The sequence below is a fragment of the Echinops telfairi genome, unplaced genomic scaffold (genome assembly GCF_000313985.2).
Source record: "Echinops telfairi isolate 266 unplaced genomic scaffold, ASM31398v2 ScPeMD7_7462;HRSCAF=8500, whole genome shotgun sequence".
Lineage (NCBI taxonomy): Eukaryota > Metazoa > Chordata > Mammalia > Afrosoricida > Tenrecidae > Echinops > Echinops telfairi.
Window position 1 is genome coordinate 5,073,799 of NW_022111362.1, and position 14,674 is coordinate 5,088,472.

Here is a 14,674-nt window from a genome sequence, read left to right on the forward strand (position 1 = left end):
TTCTTAAGCCAATGCTATCTTGGGGGCTGTTTTCTCTTTGTTTCCCTCTGGGTGTGGCAGTCTCTTATGCTTGGTGAGTACTGTTCTTCTGCCCATACTGAGTCGGCATGGATCCAGACTGGGTTTCTTCTACCGTACTCGAGTTTTTCCTTGTCTGGGAAGACAATTGCTTCTCCATCTATAATTTGACTGTCTAGAGTAGTCTTGGGTTTGCGTTATTTTCCTTCAATTTTTGCAGTGTGCTACTCAACTCTCTCTTCTTCCTAGTGTTCGCTGATAGGTCTGAGCATATTCTTATTTGGCAACTTTATATGTGATTGCTTGTTTTTTTCCTAGCTGCTCTCATGATTTTTTCCTTTTCCTCAAAGTTGGATAGTTTAACTATGATGTGCCTTGGTGACTACTTCTTGGGATTCAGTCTAACTGGTGTTCTTTCAGCCTCCTGAATGGTTGCCGGGTTTTCATTCATTAAGCTGGGGAAGTTTTCATCCAAGCATTCTCTCACTATTGTTGCACTTGACTTCTTTGTGGTGTCTTCCTCTGGTAATCCAATAATTCTAATGTCATTCCTCTTCATACCATCAAACCTAGCTCTTTGGTTTTCTTCAGCTTCTCTGATGATCTTATTAGATATTTGTTCACATTTGTTAAAGTGTCCTTGAATGTCCTGTAGGTCACTGGTGCAGTTCTCTGCCTCCTTCAGTCGATTCTCAAGGTCCGTGAGACTGCTACTGGTTTTTGTTATCTCCTCCCTAAGCTCTTGTATTTCCCTTTGGTGTATGGACTTTATCTCCTCTTTCATTCCATCCTTTTTCTGTATTGTTTCTCTCATATCCTGTATTACTCCAAGCAGTATTCTGGAATATCTTGAGTAGTCTTGGGTACTACTCTAGGCTAATATCTGCTTCTTCTATGCATGTCATTAGGTTCAGGACATCTCTGCCGTTGCATTTTGTTTCTCATGGGTTTTTTTCTTGTTGTTGGGGCTGATTGCTGTTTGTTTTAGAGGAGCCAGGTGCCATTTTCCAGGGAGTTGAAGAGCACTGGCTCTTTCTGGGAGACTCGTAGGAAAGCTTCGAACTGCTACAGCTAATTTCAGTATGGAATTAGCCAACCACTAGTTAACAAGTATTGTTATTTGAAGAGCAAGTTGGATGGGCCTCTCAGGGGATGCTGGCTGGGTTGTTGTGGACCCATGAGAATGATGCTGTACTGGGTGATCTCAAAAATCTATGATGGTGTGGCCCATTGCAGCTTTGGGTGCCACAGGTGGTGTTCAGGGGTGCCCGCTGTAACAGGAATGTCACAGAAGTCTGGTTGGTTGCCTGCTTTGGTATAGAGCACGTGAATGGTGGGCGGAATTTCCTTGATCAGGTAGATCACTGCAGAGGTTTTGAAGAGGTTCCTGCTGCTCCGTGGAAGGTTGTCGAGTGTTGGCCAAGCTTCTTTAGGCTGTATGAGGCACTACAGCTGGCAGGAGGTAGTTCCCTCAGTAACGTGGGACCACAGAGGATGGATAGGAACTCCCCCAGCCACACAGGCAGGATTTCCCCCTGAAGAAGGTGTGCCGGATTTCCCCATCCATGTCTTGAGCACTGCAGAGGACAGTCCAGCGGAATATCCCTGGGAAGAAGTTGGGCAGGATATCCCCTGCTGGAGGGTGGGTGGGCTTTCCCCAAGTGGGCTTTCCCCAGCTTCCAGTTATGCTGCAGAGGGAGGAGTTCTCCCAGCGGGGTGGAGGTCAGGCATTAATGCCCTAGGCTAAGGGGAGTGGTCAGGATGTTGGAAGTGCTGTGTGAGAGAAAAGAAAAAACAGCCTGCTGAGTCTTGGGGGTAGGGGGGTTTAGAGAGAAGAGAGGGAAACAGAAGTATCAATATAGCTGAACTTGATCCTTGACTGTGGGGCTGGAGGGGTTTAATCCCTGCCCGGATACGGTGGCAAGCTGTAGCTGTGTTGAGATAAAGCCCCTGTGTTGGCTACAAATGATCCTGGCTCCAACTGAGACTGTGGCGGGGCTAAGGTCAAACCCTAGCTGGCCTCCATTGTGGTAAGCCAAAAGCCCCCAGCTCCCCAAAACCTACTGGATCTCTGCCTTCTTATCTTTATGATGTTCCTCCTGCGACCAGGCAGTGTGGAATTTCCCTCTTAGTACCTCTCCTGCGCTGATTTTTTGGAGTTCCACTGGTATGTGTTAATCAATCGCTATCTTCCTGGAAGTCCCTACCGTCCATTTCTTAACAGATTTTTTTGAGAACTTCTTTTTCTCTCCCGCTTAAAATTAATATACTTTCCCCCCCAAGAGAATGTATTTTATTTGTAATTTACAAAGGTAAATTACAAATAGAGCTTTAAAAATTCATGGAAAAATTCATTTACCTTTTTTTTTTTTTTTTTGAGTCATTTACCTTTTAATCCTATTTCCATGAACTGTTTGAGGTTCACTTATACATGTTATTCCAGTTACTATGGCTCCATAAGAAATTACCCCCAAGACTTAGTGGCCTAAAACAGCAATTAAATATGCTAATAGATTTTAGATTTTGTGGGTCAGGAATTCAGACAGGGCACAGTAAACATGTTTCTTCTCTGCCCTGTGATGGCGGGACCTCAGATACACAACTTACTGGCTAGACCAGAAATGTCTGAAGGCTCACTTACCATGTGGCTGCCTGATGGTCTAGTTTGGGATTCTTTACAGTACAATGTCTAGTGTCCCTCCAAAGTAAACTTCCTAAAGGAGAAACCAGGCAGAGCCATACCCCTATAGTCGCTGGGAGCACTGCTGCCATATTCATTAGGTCTGAAGAGTCCCAAGTCCCCCATCCCCAGGTTCGCAAAAGAGATAGTGACCACACACCTCACATTCATTCACGAAGGGAGCTAGGGTCCCTGATTTAACCGCATGGAGTGTATAGCTGACCTCTGGCTACATAAAGGAGGAGAATCCTAGCTCCATCAATCAAGGCCTATTGCCACAAAACAGAGATCAGGCAAAGCCTCCAACCTCCCTCATTCTTTACCCTTTTCTGATCCTGTTTCTTCCACAGCATTCTACTTTTCTGCTGAGTTCAATAATCCATTGCACTGGTCACACGGAACTCACAGACAATACTCACAATTAAGGGAGTTTATTAGAGAACTTAATGGGTTACTACAAGCCAAGATCAGAAAACATTAAGGATGAAGTCACTGGTCCACAGCATCATCTCTCCTCAGCCAGTAGCCAAGTCTTTCTCTAGTCTTTAGCCTCTCAGCTACATGGTTCCCAGGACCTCTGCCTCACTGCTGCTCTGCTTCACAGTCTCATAGTCTCTGTGTTGCTCTTCTATTCTGTCTCATGTCTCGTTGCCTCAGCCTCTGACTTGGCCTGGTTCTTTCGGTCTGTCCAGTAATTTCTCTTTCACAGCCTCTGGTTCTAGTCTCAGCCTCTGCCACTTTAGACAGAGATCTCATTTGTTCTCCACTGGTAGCTCTTCATCTCTTATGGTCATGGAATTCCTCTCTGTTCCTGTTCTAAGATAGCACATCCCTATAGCCAGCGAAGTGGCAACTAAAATTAACCAGCCCACTCTGTTTTGTGTTTCTCATGCCCTATTTGCAAAGTCCCACCTAATCATCAATGGGAATCACAAAGACCTAGACAGAAGAGCCATGTCAAGAAACTTCACACCATGATAGTCCCACAAACAGGTGCTTCTTGCCTTGTTACCCTTAAATCTACGAGTGAGAACTGTGTCTAGGGAGATTCATCTCTTTTAAAACCTGGCAACCAAGTGTGCTTTTTTCAGTGAATTTCCTCAGCTCTTGTGCAGACAGATCACTGCAGCCAGGTGCAGATTCAGGGCAACCTCCCAGCATTCCCTGTCTGTCCTGGCTGCAGCCCCCACTCTGTGTGCCTCATTGGGCCTTAGCCATCATGTGGTCTTTCTTCTCTGCTGGGTGGCATTTTGTCTTAAGCTGATGACAACTCCTTGACGGTTAAAGCTGCAGAACTCTCTGGAGAAAGGACACCAGTGAGTTGCTTTTCTTGCCCACACCCCATCATTGTGGTGGACTTGCTCACATTCCTGTTGACTGAGATGTTGGTGATCTGCATTTCTCCTCCACATTTACTTCACTTTTTTTTTCCAGCCCCTGCAATGATTCTAGTGATAAAAGGTGATGTAGGGTATAATAAAGCTGAATTATCCCTGTCCTGTTTATCTCACTGCAAAGTTGGGAACTTATAGTTTGAATGTTACATGTTTGCTATCAGGAATTGAATTTCCTTTCCACTAGGCATCCTGCAGACCCTGCAGGGCTGTACTGTTCCTTGGGCCTTGCTGTGTGGCATGGGGGTTACAGGGCCATCTACTCTGCTTATAGGACCTGCAGGACCGCAATGATGAGTTGCAGGCTGCGCTGGAGGGCCTACAGACATGGATGCACAAGACACAGAGTAGCCCATCTAGTTTCCGGCCAGATGGATGCCTGCCCCCAACAGATGGCTCCGAAGGTAGAGGCTATTCTTGTGGAAAGGGTGGGGTCCTTGGGATGTATGAACACACTTGTTCCAGCTAACTGGGCTATCTCTCAGACCTACACTTAGTTTGTGTCACAGCCCACTTTCAAGCATCATAGGGTATATTGAGACACACCGGTTGGCACCACCTGCCCCAGACACGTCAGCACCACCCACCTGAGTTCCTTGTAGATGGGGATTTATGGAAGGGGATGGAGGTTTTATCAACTGTAATGAAATGGCAACAGTTATATGATCTCATAGTGACCTCATGAGAGGCATGTCCATCATTTGTAGATGTTCCAAAGCCACATCCACAGATGTGATTAAGATGAAGGGCTTTGTGCTGAGGTTTCAGCATAGGTTAGGTACAGAGAGAGTGAGGGCATGTGACAGTAAATAAAGGAGTTTTAGTTCCTTTGTCCAGGTCACAGAGCAGTCTCTATAAAAATTGTCCTCTGAGCTGTAAGCTGGTTGATGTGAAAACTCTTTTAGTAAGAGAGCTAAATTACATTTAAAACATATTAATGACTCCCTGATGTTCAGAGAGAGCTTGAGATTTGTCCCCTTGGGTATCAGAATTAGTCAGAATAGACCTGTGACAGTGTGGCCTGTGCAGGACACAGAGCAGCCTGAGTGAGGTCAAGCACTGGAAAAATTCAGGACCCCATGTACACAGGTGTGTATATCTGAGTTATAAGTAGATATCTCTGGCTTCAGGACCCTCTTAGTGCTGAGGATTATGACAAATTCCACCTTGAGTGTAGACTGTGTTTGATTACTCTCAGCTCCTTCGAAAGACAAGAACAAGGAGGTAACACAGCTGCCCTGTAGTTTTGTTATAGTCCAGTATAGCCGGAGGTTGGTTCTTGCATCAGTGCCCCCAACTGTGCATCAGCAGACACTGTGGCAAGTCTCTCAGCCCTGCTGCTGAAACACTGATACACAGTGGTTTTGTGTACTAGGTTTTGGGCACTCCATCACCTCAGGGAGATCTGTGGATACTGGCCGCAAGGTAACCTACAGGCTTTGGCAGTCCAGCACTTTGCATCCTCTTTCCTCCCAGTTTTGTAGTGCTCTAAAGCTATTTATTTAATAAATGTAAATGAATTATACCTAAAATAGCCAACCTGGGAACCTTAAGTCTTCTCTGTATATGGGCCCAGCTTCTTTGGAACCCTACATAACCTGCTCACCTGCAAATGGCAGATTGGTGTCTTGAAATTCTGTGAGTCAACAGCCAAAGACCATTAGATTCATTTCGGAAATTTGGGAAGGAGCCTGACACAGTCAGCTGCACCCCATCCAGAGATACCAAGGGTGCTGTGACATCCATTTAAGACACCCTAGGTAGTCTACCACACAACAGACAGGTCAGCCATCTCCAAGGAAATGGGCATTTCTTGTCCCCTCAACTACACAGAATTTGTGGCCCTCAGCAAGAACCACTGATCCAAAACCTGTGAGACAAGGTTCAGGTTCTGAAGTCTTGGGTCTGCTCGAGACTGGGGATGTGGCACCAGAGTACAGACCTAGGTTTCATACCATCACTAATAAAACCAAGAAATTTCACACCGTGGCCTTTATATGTACTGTCCTCCCATCCCTCTGATGGAAACCAATTTTAGAAGCAGCACAGAGGCTCAGTTGGCCCCTTCCAATGAGGAGGGGCTTGTCTGCTGCAGAGAGGAGTAAGAAGCAGGGTTGTAGTAAGCATAGGTGATGTGGACTGTCCAGTTTCATGGACCTCCTGTCAGCCCAGTTGACTGAGCAAGTTGACAGTTCTCCGTTCCCAGGGCAAAGTAATTCTTTCCAGAGATTCTCATTCAGGGGTTTTTGTCTTGCCCCTTATGTCACAGTTTGTCGCCATTTTCAGGGTGACAATGAGAGTAGAGGATGACTTTGCCACTTCCCATTCTTGACACGGCAAAATGAAGTCTGTTGAGTCACGGCACAAATGCAATTCTGAGTCTCAGACCAGCTCTCTTACAAGCCCTAGCAACACACCTAGTTCATAGATGTGCCTTGTGTGCCTGGTGTGCAGAGTGGTGATTCAGGTAAGAAAGAGAGTCCTTTGCAGTGCTCACAAACACCTTTCCTCATTCCACATGTATGTAATGTGCCTGACTGGTTTATTTATTTATTATTATTATTATTATTATTGTCTTTTAAAATCATTTTATTGGAAGATCTTACAAGTATAACATTCCATAGTTAAATCACATCAAACAGTGTTGTACAATTGCTACCACAATCAGTTTCAAAACACTTTCTTTTTCTTGAACTCCTTGATATCTGCTCCCCATTTGTTCCCTCCCTTCCCCACCATACCCTCCAGGAAACCTTATTTTATTTTTTTCCATATTTTGCACATCCAATATAACCATTCACATCCAATTCTGTTGTTCGATCCCATTGAGTGGGGTTATACACTAATTAATGCTTTCAGCTCCTATTATCCTCTCTCCCCCTTCTCATACCCTCAGGAAACCATTACTCCATTTATAGTTTCAGAAGGGTTATCAATCTTAGCTTTCATGTATCAAATGATATTAAATATACAAATAAACCTACACCAAATCTGATATGATTAATGAGGCAAAACAAATAAAAACCATAATAGTAAGGGGAGCAAATATTAAGGAACTAGAAGATAGTTATGTAGTTCATCAATGCTATACCACACCCTGGATTTATCATCCTTCCATGTGTCCCTTCTGAGCAGGACTGTCCAATTACCAGAGGGGCTGTGGTTTCTGGGTCTCTACTACATCCATGCCCCTTCACATCAATTTGGTTGCTTGTCTTTGAACTTCTGATACCCTTTCCCATTGACACCTTATGATCACACAGGCTGGTGTGCTTCCTTGTGGGCTTTGTTTCTTACCTGCTAGTTGGGCACTTATTTAACTACAAAGCCTTTAAGACCCCATATCCTCTTAATAACTGGGCATCATCAGCTTTTTTCAACCACATTTGCTTATGCACACATTTTGGCTTCAGCAATCATCTGACCAGTTTATTGAACAACAAACAGACTCACTGCCATCAAATTGATGCCAACTCATAACTACCCTATAGGACGTGGGTTTCTGAGACTGTAACTCTTTATGGGAGTAGAAAGCCCTGTCTTTTACCCAAGGAGTGGTTTCAAACTTCTGACATTTCAGATCACAGTCCAATACATAAACACTATGCCACCAGGGCTCCTCCATATCTTGAAACCCAGCATATCTTGAAACCATACAAATGTATGATATAATAAATAATGTGGAGGAGGTGGAGGCCAATATGAAGTCATTAGCTAATAAACAAGTCATGCAGGTGTGTGTGGCCACTTTCACATACAGTGAGGTCTCATTCCAGGCATCACACTGCCCAGAGGCATGTGTCACCAGGTCACTTCTTCTGTCTCTCCACCGCCTCTATGATCCTGGCATCACCAGGGAATAAACTTGAGGTGAAGTACAAGGGGGCCTCACATTCATGGAAAATTCCATTATCTTTTCATTCTGTTTTCTAGAGCTTTGTGAAGTCCCTTCACACTATATCACTGCCACCTTGTAGGAACTTGAAGGGTGTGATGGACTGCAGGAGCCTCCTGAGCAATCTGTTCTGGTGAAAGTGTGAAATGGTTCTAAATGAGTGTTTCCTAACGTGGGCAATACTGCCCCCTGGGGGACAATGGAATAATCCATGGGAGCTGCCAAAGCAAATAACCTACACCCTATCTTGGATTATGGATGGGCTATTGTATAAAAGTTAATTGCCAGAGGGTTGCTGAGTAACTATTTTTCTGAAAATTGGACAGCTGACCAAATAAGTTTGAGATCCTTTATTCTACAAGAATGCAATATAGCAGATCACTAGTGATGTGTGCTGTCTTATACCAGTGTGGCAGGACTCCACCATCACTACCTTTTCCTTGAAAAAGCACATGTAGAATCTGTGCTTTGTTGCCCATTGGGAATAGGAAAGCTGTAAGAAACCTGTAATGTCCTCACATGAGATCAGCTGAGATTACCTCTTCTTCGCAGGCTTTTTTACATGCGTTAGAGCTCCTACTCCAGTGAACCTAGAAACAGAAATCATGATGGAGCAGGTGAAAGAACATTACCAAGACCTCAAGAACCAGCTGGAGACAAAGGTAGGAGGTGAGGCCAAGGTGAAGTTGAGGGGAGCCTTAGGGGAAGCCTGGAACTGCCTGTCGTGCGCAGAGAGCTGTGCTCAGTGCTGACCTTTCTCCTGGCATCTGCCTTGGATTTCTCTGGCACTAATAAGAGCAGTTTGAGGTAAATACAAGCAGAAATGTCTGTCAGCTCATGGCTCAAAGTCACTGGGGGCTGGCATGCTGAGTGCAGCCCTGCCAACTGCTAGGCCTCACAGTCAGCTGTGCAGGAATTCACACCACCTATCCTTGGCTTTGCCCTTTGTGGGATGCTTTATAGTTTCACAGCCAGAATTATCCTGTCTTCTCAGATAAAGTTATCTCCTGCTTGTTCTTAGATTATGAATAAGAGAATGTGCACACACAGTTACCACGTGCCGCGGCCTTTCTACTTTGAGGACTCAGAGAGTCAGCTTAGCCACCCTTGTTTCCCTCGGGACCTTTGAGCTCCTGGAAGCAAATTACTTACCGAAACAGAGTTTGCCAGGCAATGGCCAGATAATATCTTTCTCCCACGGTAGGTTATCCATCTAGCCCAGACAAGGCTGTGCCCTCTCTACAGAAAGTACCTACATCTTGAGCACTGAGTCTTGGGAGTGTCACTACTGTCTTTGCATCCCTGACTTCTGCAGGCCTCAGCTCCTTGGCATATCCAATAACCTTGCTGTTTCCATGTCAGATTGTCAGGAGCTAATTTTTAGCAGTCCCTGCTTAATGTTTCTCTTTCCAGGTAAACTACTACAAACAGGAAATCGAACTAATGAAGAAAAGCTTTGAGAAGGAGAAAAGGGAAATGGAGCATATGTTCAAAAGTGAAGTCAGCATGCTAGAGAGCCAGAGAGCAGCCCTGGAGGCACACCATGCGCAATCTCAGGATGCCCTTTGCAGCCTGCAGGGCCAGCTGCGGGAGATGAGGAGTGCGGGCCCACATTGCACCAACGAGTTTGCCACCCTAGCTCAGTGGCCAGAAGAGAAGCTACGCCTGAGACACCAGCACGGACTACAACAAATAAGGTCTGTCTGCTGGCCTGTTTTCTTCTGGGTCCTCCCTCACATCTGAAGTTCTTTCCAAAAACCCACATTAGATCTGTAACTCAGGAAATGATTCAGAACTGCAGTGTCTGCTAGCTGGGTCGTTTTTCTCTGGCCACAGAGATGAAGGTAGAAAAAATAGGGCTTTGTATGAGGTGTTTTAACTTAAATTAGAAACATATATTAAAACTGAAGCTATGAAGTAATTTAGTTTGTAGACTACTTTTAACTCATTCATATTTATCTTCTGCCTCAGACTTCTCTGTAGCAAAGGAAAAAGGTAGCAAAGCATCTTCCTTATTTAATGTCATGTTCTGATTTTCCAGTGCATGTGGTAGCATGTGGGAAAATGGAGAAAAAGGCTAAAAGCTCTTTTGCAATTGGAAAGACAATTATCTGTGAAGGTATTTTTTAGAAGCTGTCCTAAGCAAAAGGAGCCCTGGTGGTGCTTTGGGGTAACATCAGCCTGCTCACCACAAGATTGGTGATTCAAACCTACCGACTGCTTTGTGAGAGAAAAATAGACTTTCTGGTCCTATGAAGACTTACCATCTCAGAAACCCTCGGCAGCAGTTTTGCTCCATCCTACCGAGCTCGATGAGTTAGAATTCATCTCCTGGCAGTGAGTTGCTGTATCATCACAAACAAAAGCAATAAAACATTTATTTGGAAAACGGAGCGTAACATCACGTGGGTTGCACTTAGTGGAATAATAACTGGTTGCTGCAAGCCCGTGCCTGTTTATCAGGACCTCACTCTCCCACAGAGAATCTTGGGCCAGAGCCCTGCTGACCAGACCTGCAAAGCCTCCTCGGGAAGCATTCTTAGCTGGGAGCCTGGCTAGGTTTAGATGGGGAGCCACGGCACTACAACGACAAGAGTGAACCAAGCCACCTCCTGTGTCATGTGACCTGGGGAGGTTGATGATCCCAGAGCCGGTCTGCCTTTCTTTCGTGGTGCAAGGAAATTGAGGCAGCTTGAGTAGGAGAGGTAAAGAAAATCCTGGACTACTGAATTGTACCCTCTTCTGTACCCTGACTTTCTGTCCCCCCAAAAGATTACCCCACAGTGGCCTCAGACCTGGGCGTTGCAACAACAGATAGTGCCCTCCAGGATGATCAAGAGCTTTCTCCTGAGAACTTTACTTCATAGGATCTTAACCTATGAACTGTCTGGTAAAAGGGCTGACTGCTTTCCAGGACACTTTATAGACCATTGCCACCATTCCCAAGCCCTCTCAGGCTCTAAGAAGCAGCAAAGGGGCATGTCTGATCCCAGGAGATTCCTTAACTGGCTGGAAGGCTGCTCCCACCCCCACTCCCACCCCATGTCATGAATGTGAGTAGAGCCATGTTGCATGACTCGGATAAGCTCAGAGTTACTCTTGTTCTCCCAGGCTGACTGCTCTCAGCTGGGCCTCACTCCACCTCAGTGTTATTTTCCTGGGGTTTCTAAAGGCCTCTTTCTTAGAAGTTTAAGGTATTTTCTAGAGTAATTTCAACTATAGGTGCATTTCGTCTATTTCACTAAACTTTAGGCCAGTACTGCCCAATACAGCTTTCTGTAGTGATAGACATATCTTCTGTTTGCCTGTCCATTACAGGAGTCACCGGCCACAGAGGGTCACTGAAAGTGATTGATGTGACCAAGAATCTGAGCTTTGATTTTCTTCCATTTTAATCAGTCTAAAAGTAAATTTAGTCACATTTGACAAGTAGTGTCTGTTGCATTATCAGGTAGATCCTGTGTATGGACTCTCTGAGAGCAGCTGGCATGATAGAGAGGAGTTGTGCACTTAGAACATGAGCTTGGGCAGGCCTTTCTAACCCAAGAGAATGGTCCTGTGATGCATGTGACATTTGTGTGTCTGAGCCAAGTCCATATGAAATTTTCTCTAGGAAGGAGGCAAAGGCTGAACTGAACCAGAAACTCTTGTGGATGGAAGCAGAGCACTTGTCACAGCAATGGGAATGTGAAAGGAAAGATGCTTCAGAGGCAACTGCAGCAAGTGAGAGACATGGCAGCCCAGCTGGACTTGGACAAGGGACAGAGAAAGTAGAGGCAGAAGGAGATCCTAGCCCAGTTCAAGAAGCAGCAACTCAAGTTTGGGGGGGCTTATGAGTAAAGATCAAGCTAAAATTTGCAAAGTGTTTTCCCTTGAGAAGTTAGAAACCATCTATAGGAAGCAATTAAAAGACCTTTCCCAAGAGGCAGAGATGCTGAGAGCCTTCTTGAAGGAGGGAAAGGCAACTGCCTCCAGGCCTGCTGAGGTCCACAAAAGTCAGAAAGGAGACAGGACCAGTAGGGTCAGGACCTGGAGAGGCTGAGTTCCTGTATATACCAGGTAGGCTTCTCACTGCAGATCCTGTCCAGAGCCCAGTCTCAAGTGCAGCCCTACAGCCCAGAGGACCATCTGCATAGCTCAGCATCAGAGAGAGAGAGCCCCCCCAAATTGTTGAATGATATAGAGGTGGCTTTTGCTTCTTCAGAGACATAGGTCTCTATGCTATCATCTAGAGTGGCAAAGCTGTGTTTCTGGAGAAACCCATACCTTTGGCTAGCAACCTTGCTGGTCAGAACTAGCTATCATCTGAGCAGCAGCAGTCTAAAGCCATGGAGCAGCATTTACTGGACATGATTGGACACAAGCTGCCTCACTAGGAGCCTCTGTGTCTTGGAGGGTGAGCATGGGGTAGGAACCACTAGCAAAGGACAGCCGAAATTAGAAGATGCTGTACAGATACAGAAGGTAGAAACTGTGCTGGAGAGAGAAAAGAGTGACATGAAAACCAGGCTCCTACAGCTGGAAGATATGCTTCTGGCTATGGAGAAAGAAACAGAATCAAGAGAGAATAACAAGTTTGCCTTCTATCCATTCTTAAACAAGTGGAACTAGAATCATCTCTGTCCCTGATGACTTGATTGCATAACCCCCTTTCCTCCTTGCAGACTGGTAAACTCTGATTCAGGCGAATACCATGTACCCCAGGTCTGTCCAAGCTTATCAGCCCAATCTGACCTGTATTCAGGCCCTGGTGTTGCTAGGTGCTGAGTAAATGAGAAAAGAGAAATTTTCCATCCAGAGACCCCCTAGAACTTCACCGAGAGGACTGTTGTGGCTTGGACTTAGGTTTCCACTATCTTTGTCATAGGAAATCTGTGCTTGTCTCACAGGGTCTATGAAAGACTGCCCTGAAGACCCCATTTCATTCCTTTGTATTCTCAGAAGGTCTCTACCTGCCAACCCCATGCACCATTCTTTAGTCCCACTGCATATATTGAAAGTGTCCTTGGGGCAGGAGATCTACTGTGAAAGAACGGTATGCTTCTTGAATTCTGTGAGAGCCCCAAGAACTGACTGGGAAACTCAAGAGGTTGGCGGCAGAAGCTGATGCCTTCTGGAGAAAGCTGAGATGAGAGGGAGTTCTTAATTCCACCAGCTGGGCAGGCTACTTGAAAGGCCTCTGGTGGAACTGGCCTGCTCCCTGGAGGACTTTGGCTGGCAAATGCTCTATCTCAAAAGCCTTTATAGAAAGGGCTTTCCCACTATTTTCCATAGATGAACCCATGTCCCTGAGTGGCTTAAAACAACACAAGTTTAATATCTTATAGTTTGAGATGCTGTAGGTCAGAAATAGGCTAAAATTTAGCTAATTTTTTTGAAAGCTTAGTTGCATTTTAGCTAGAACTGACAGCTAAATTGGACTATAATCAAGGTGTCATAGGGTTGTGCCCCTTCCAAGAGGTTTTAAGGAGAACCCATATGCTTACTTTTTCCAGCTTCTGGAAGCCACTCACGTATCTTGGCTCATGGCCTCTTCCTCTTTTCAAAGCCTCCAATGGCTGGCTGAATCTAAGGTTGTGCCTCTTCTAACTATTCTGCCTCTTTCATTTAAAAGGACCCTAGTGTTTACAATAGGCCCGCTAGAACAGTCCAGAATAATCTCATCTCAAGGTCAGCTGACCAACAGACTTAATTTCATCTTCAACTGTAATTCCCCTTAGCCATGTAACATAATATTCACAATTTAGGGAATTATAACATGAATAATGTTTTACCAACTGCCATCGAGTTAATTCTGACTCATATCCACCCCAAAGGGCAGAGTAAAAGTGATCCCTAGGGTTTTTGAGGCTATAAATCTTTATAGAAGCAGAAAGCCCCATCTTTCTCCTTTAGAACAGTGAGTGGGTTTAAACTACCAATTACACCACCATGGCTTTCCAGAAAATCTTTAGGAGGTCATTAATCTGCCAACCACAGTAGTGATCTGAATTTTTATCTCTGATACGTTCATGATCACGTGTCTTTGGTGTATTTAGGTATGCATTTTTTTAAAAAATATTGTTACATGCAAAGAAAAAAATGTACAGCTAAAATTTTGTAAGAAATTGAGCACATCGTGTTACCAACACCCAAAACAAGAAATAGAACCCTCCTGAATTCCCCAGCCAGTATCCTGACGTCTTACTCCATAATGTTGCCTGTATTTGCACTTTATATAAAGGAAGCATACAATCAGTACTTTCTTACCATATGTTGTTTGTGAGATTCTTCCATATTGTTGCTTAGAGCTATAGTTATGTCATTTGCACTTTATTTTGCATTCTCTTACCTGCATTTTTCTACTGCGATGCAAGTTCTTTCACATGTCTTCTGGGTCAATGCAATATGTTTGTATGGAATGGAATTATTTAGATTTTAGGATATAATCATGTTTATCTTTTTAGTTTACATAAGAAACAATGCGTCTTGTGAAAAACTCAACTATAATACTTTTTTTAATTAAGTTTTTATTGTGAATTAAGATCAACAGAGCAGATCATACTTTTTTTTTTCAGTGTGCTATAAATTTTATTATTGTTTTCCTTCTGTGTCTTGTTGATATTTTTTTCTTTCTCTTTTTTAACATTTTATTAGGGGCTCATACAACTGTTATCCCAATCCATACACACATCAATTGTGTAAAGC

General features: G+C 44.5%; 1 protein-coding gene across 1 annotated transcript in view; it reads left to right on the forward strand.

Annotated features, from left to right (window-relative positions):
• NINL (ninein like) overlaps positions 1-14,674 on the forward strand; it is a 176,272-nt gene that overhangs the window by 118,485 nt on the left and 43,113 nt on the right. Inside the window, exons 13-16 of the mRNA XM_045283532.1 lie at positions 4,367-4,496; positions 8,540-8,649; positions 9,401-9,684; positions 12,652-12,655. Coding sequence (XP_045139467.1) covers positions 4,367-4,496; positions 8,540-8,649; positions 9,401-9,684; positions 12,652-12,655 — 528 coding nt within the window. The remainder of the gene's footprint in view (positions 1-4,366; positions 4,497-8,539; positions 8,650-9,400; positions 9,685-12,651; positions 12,656-14,674) is intronic.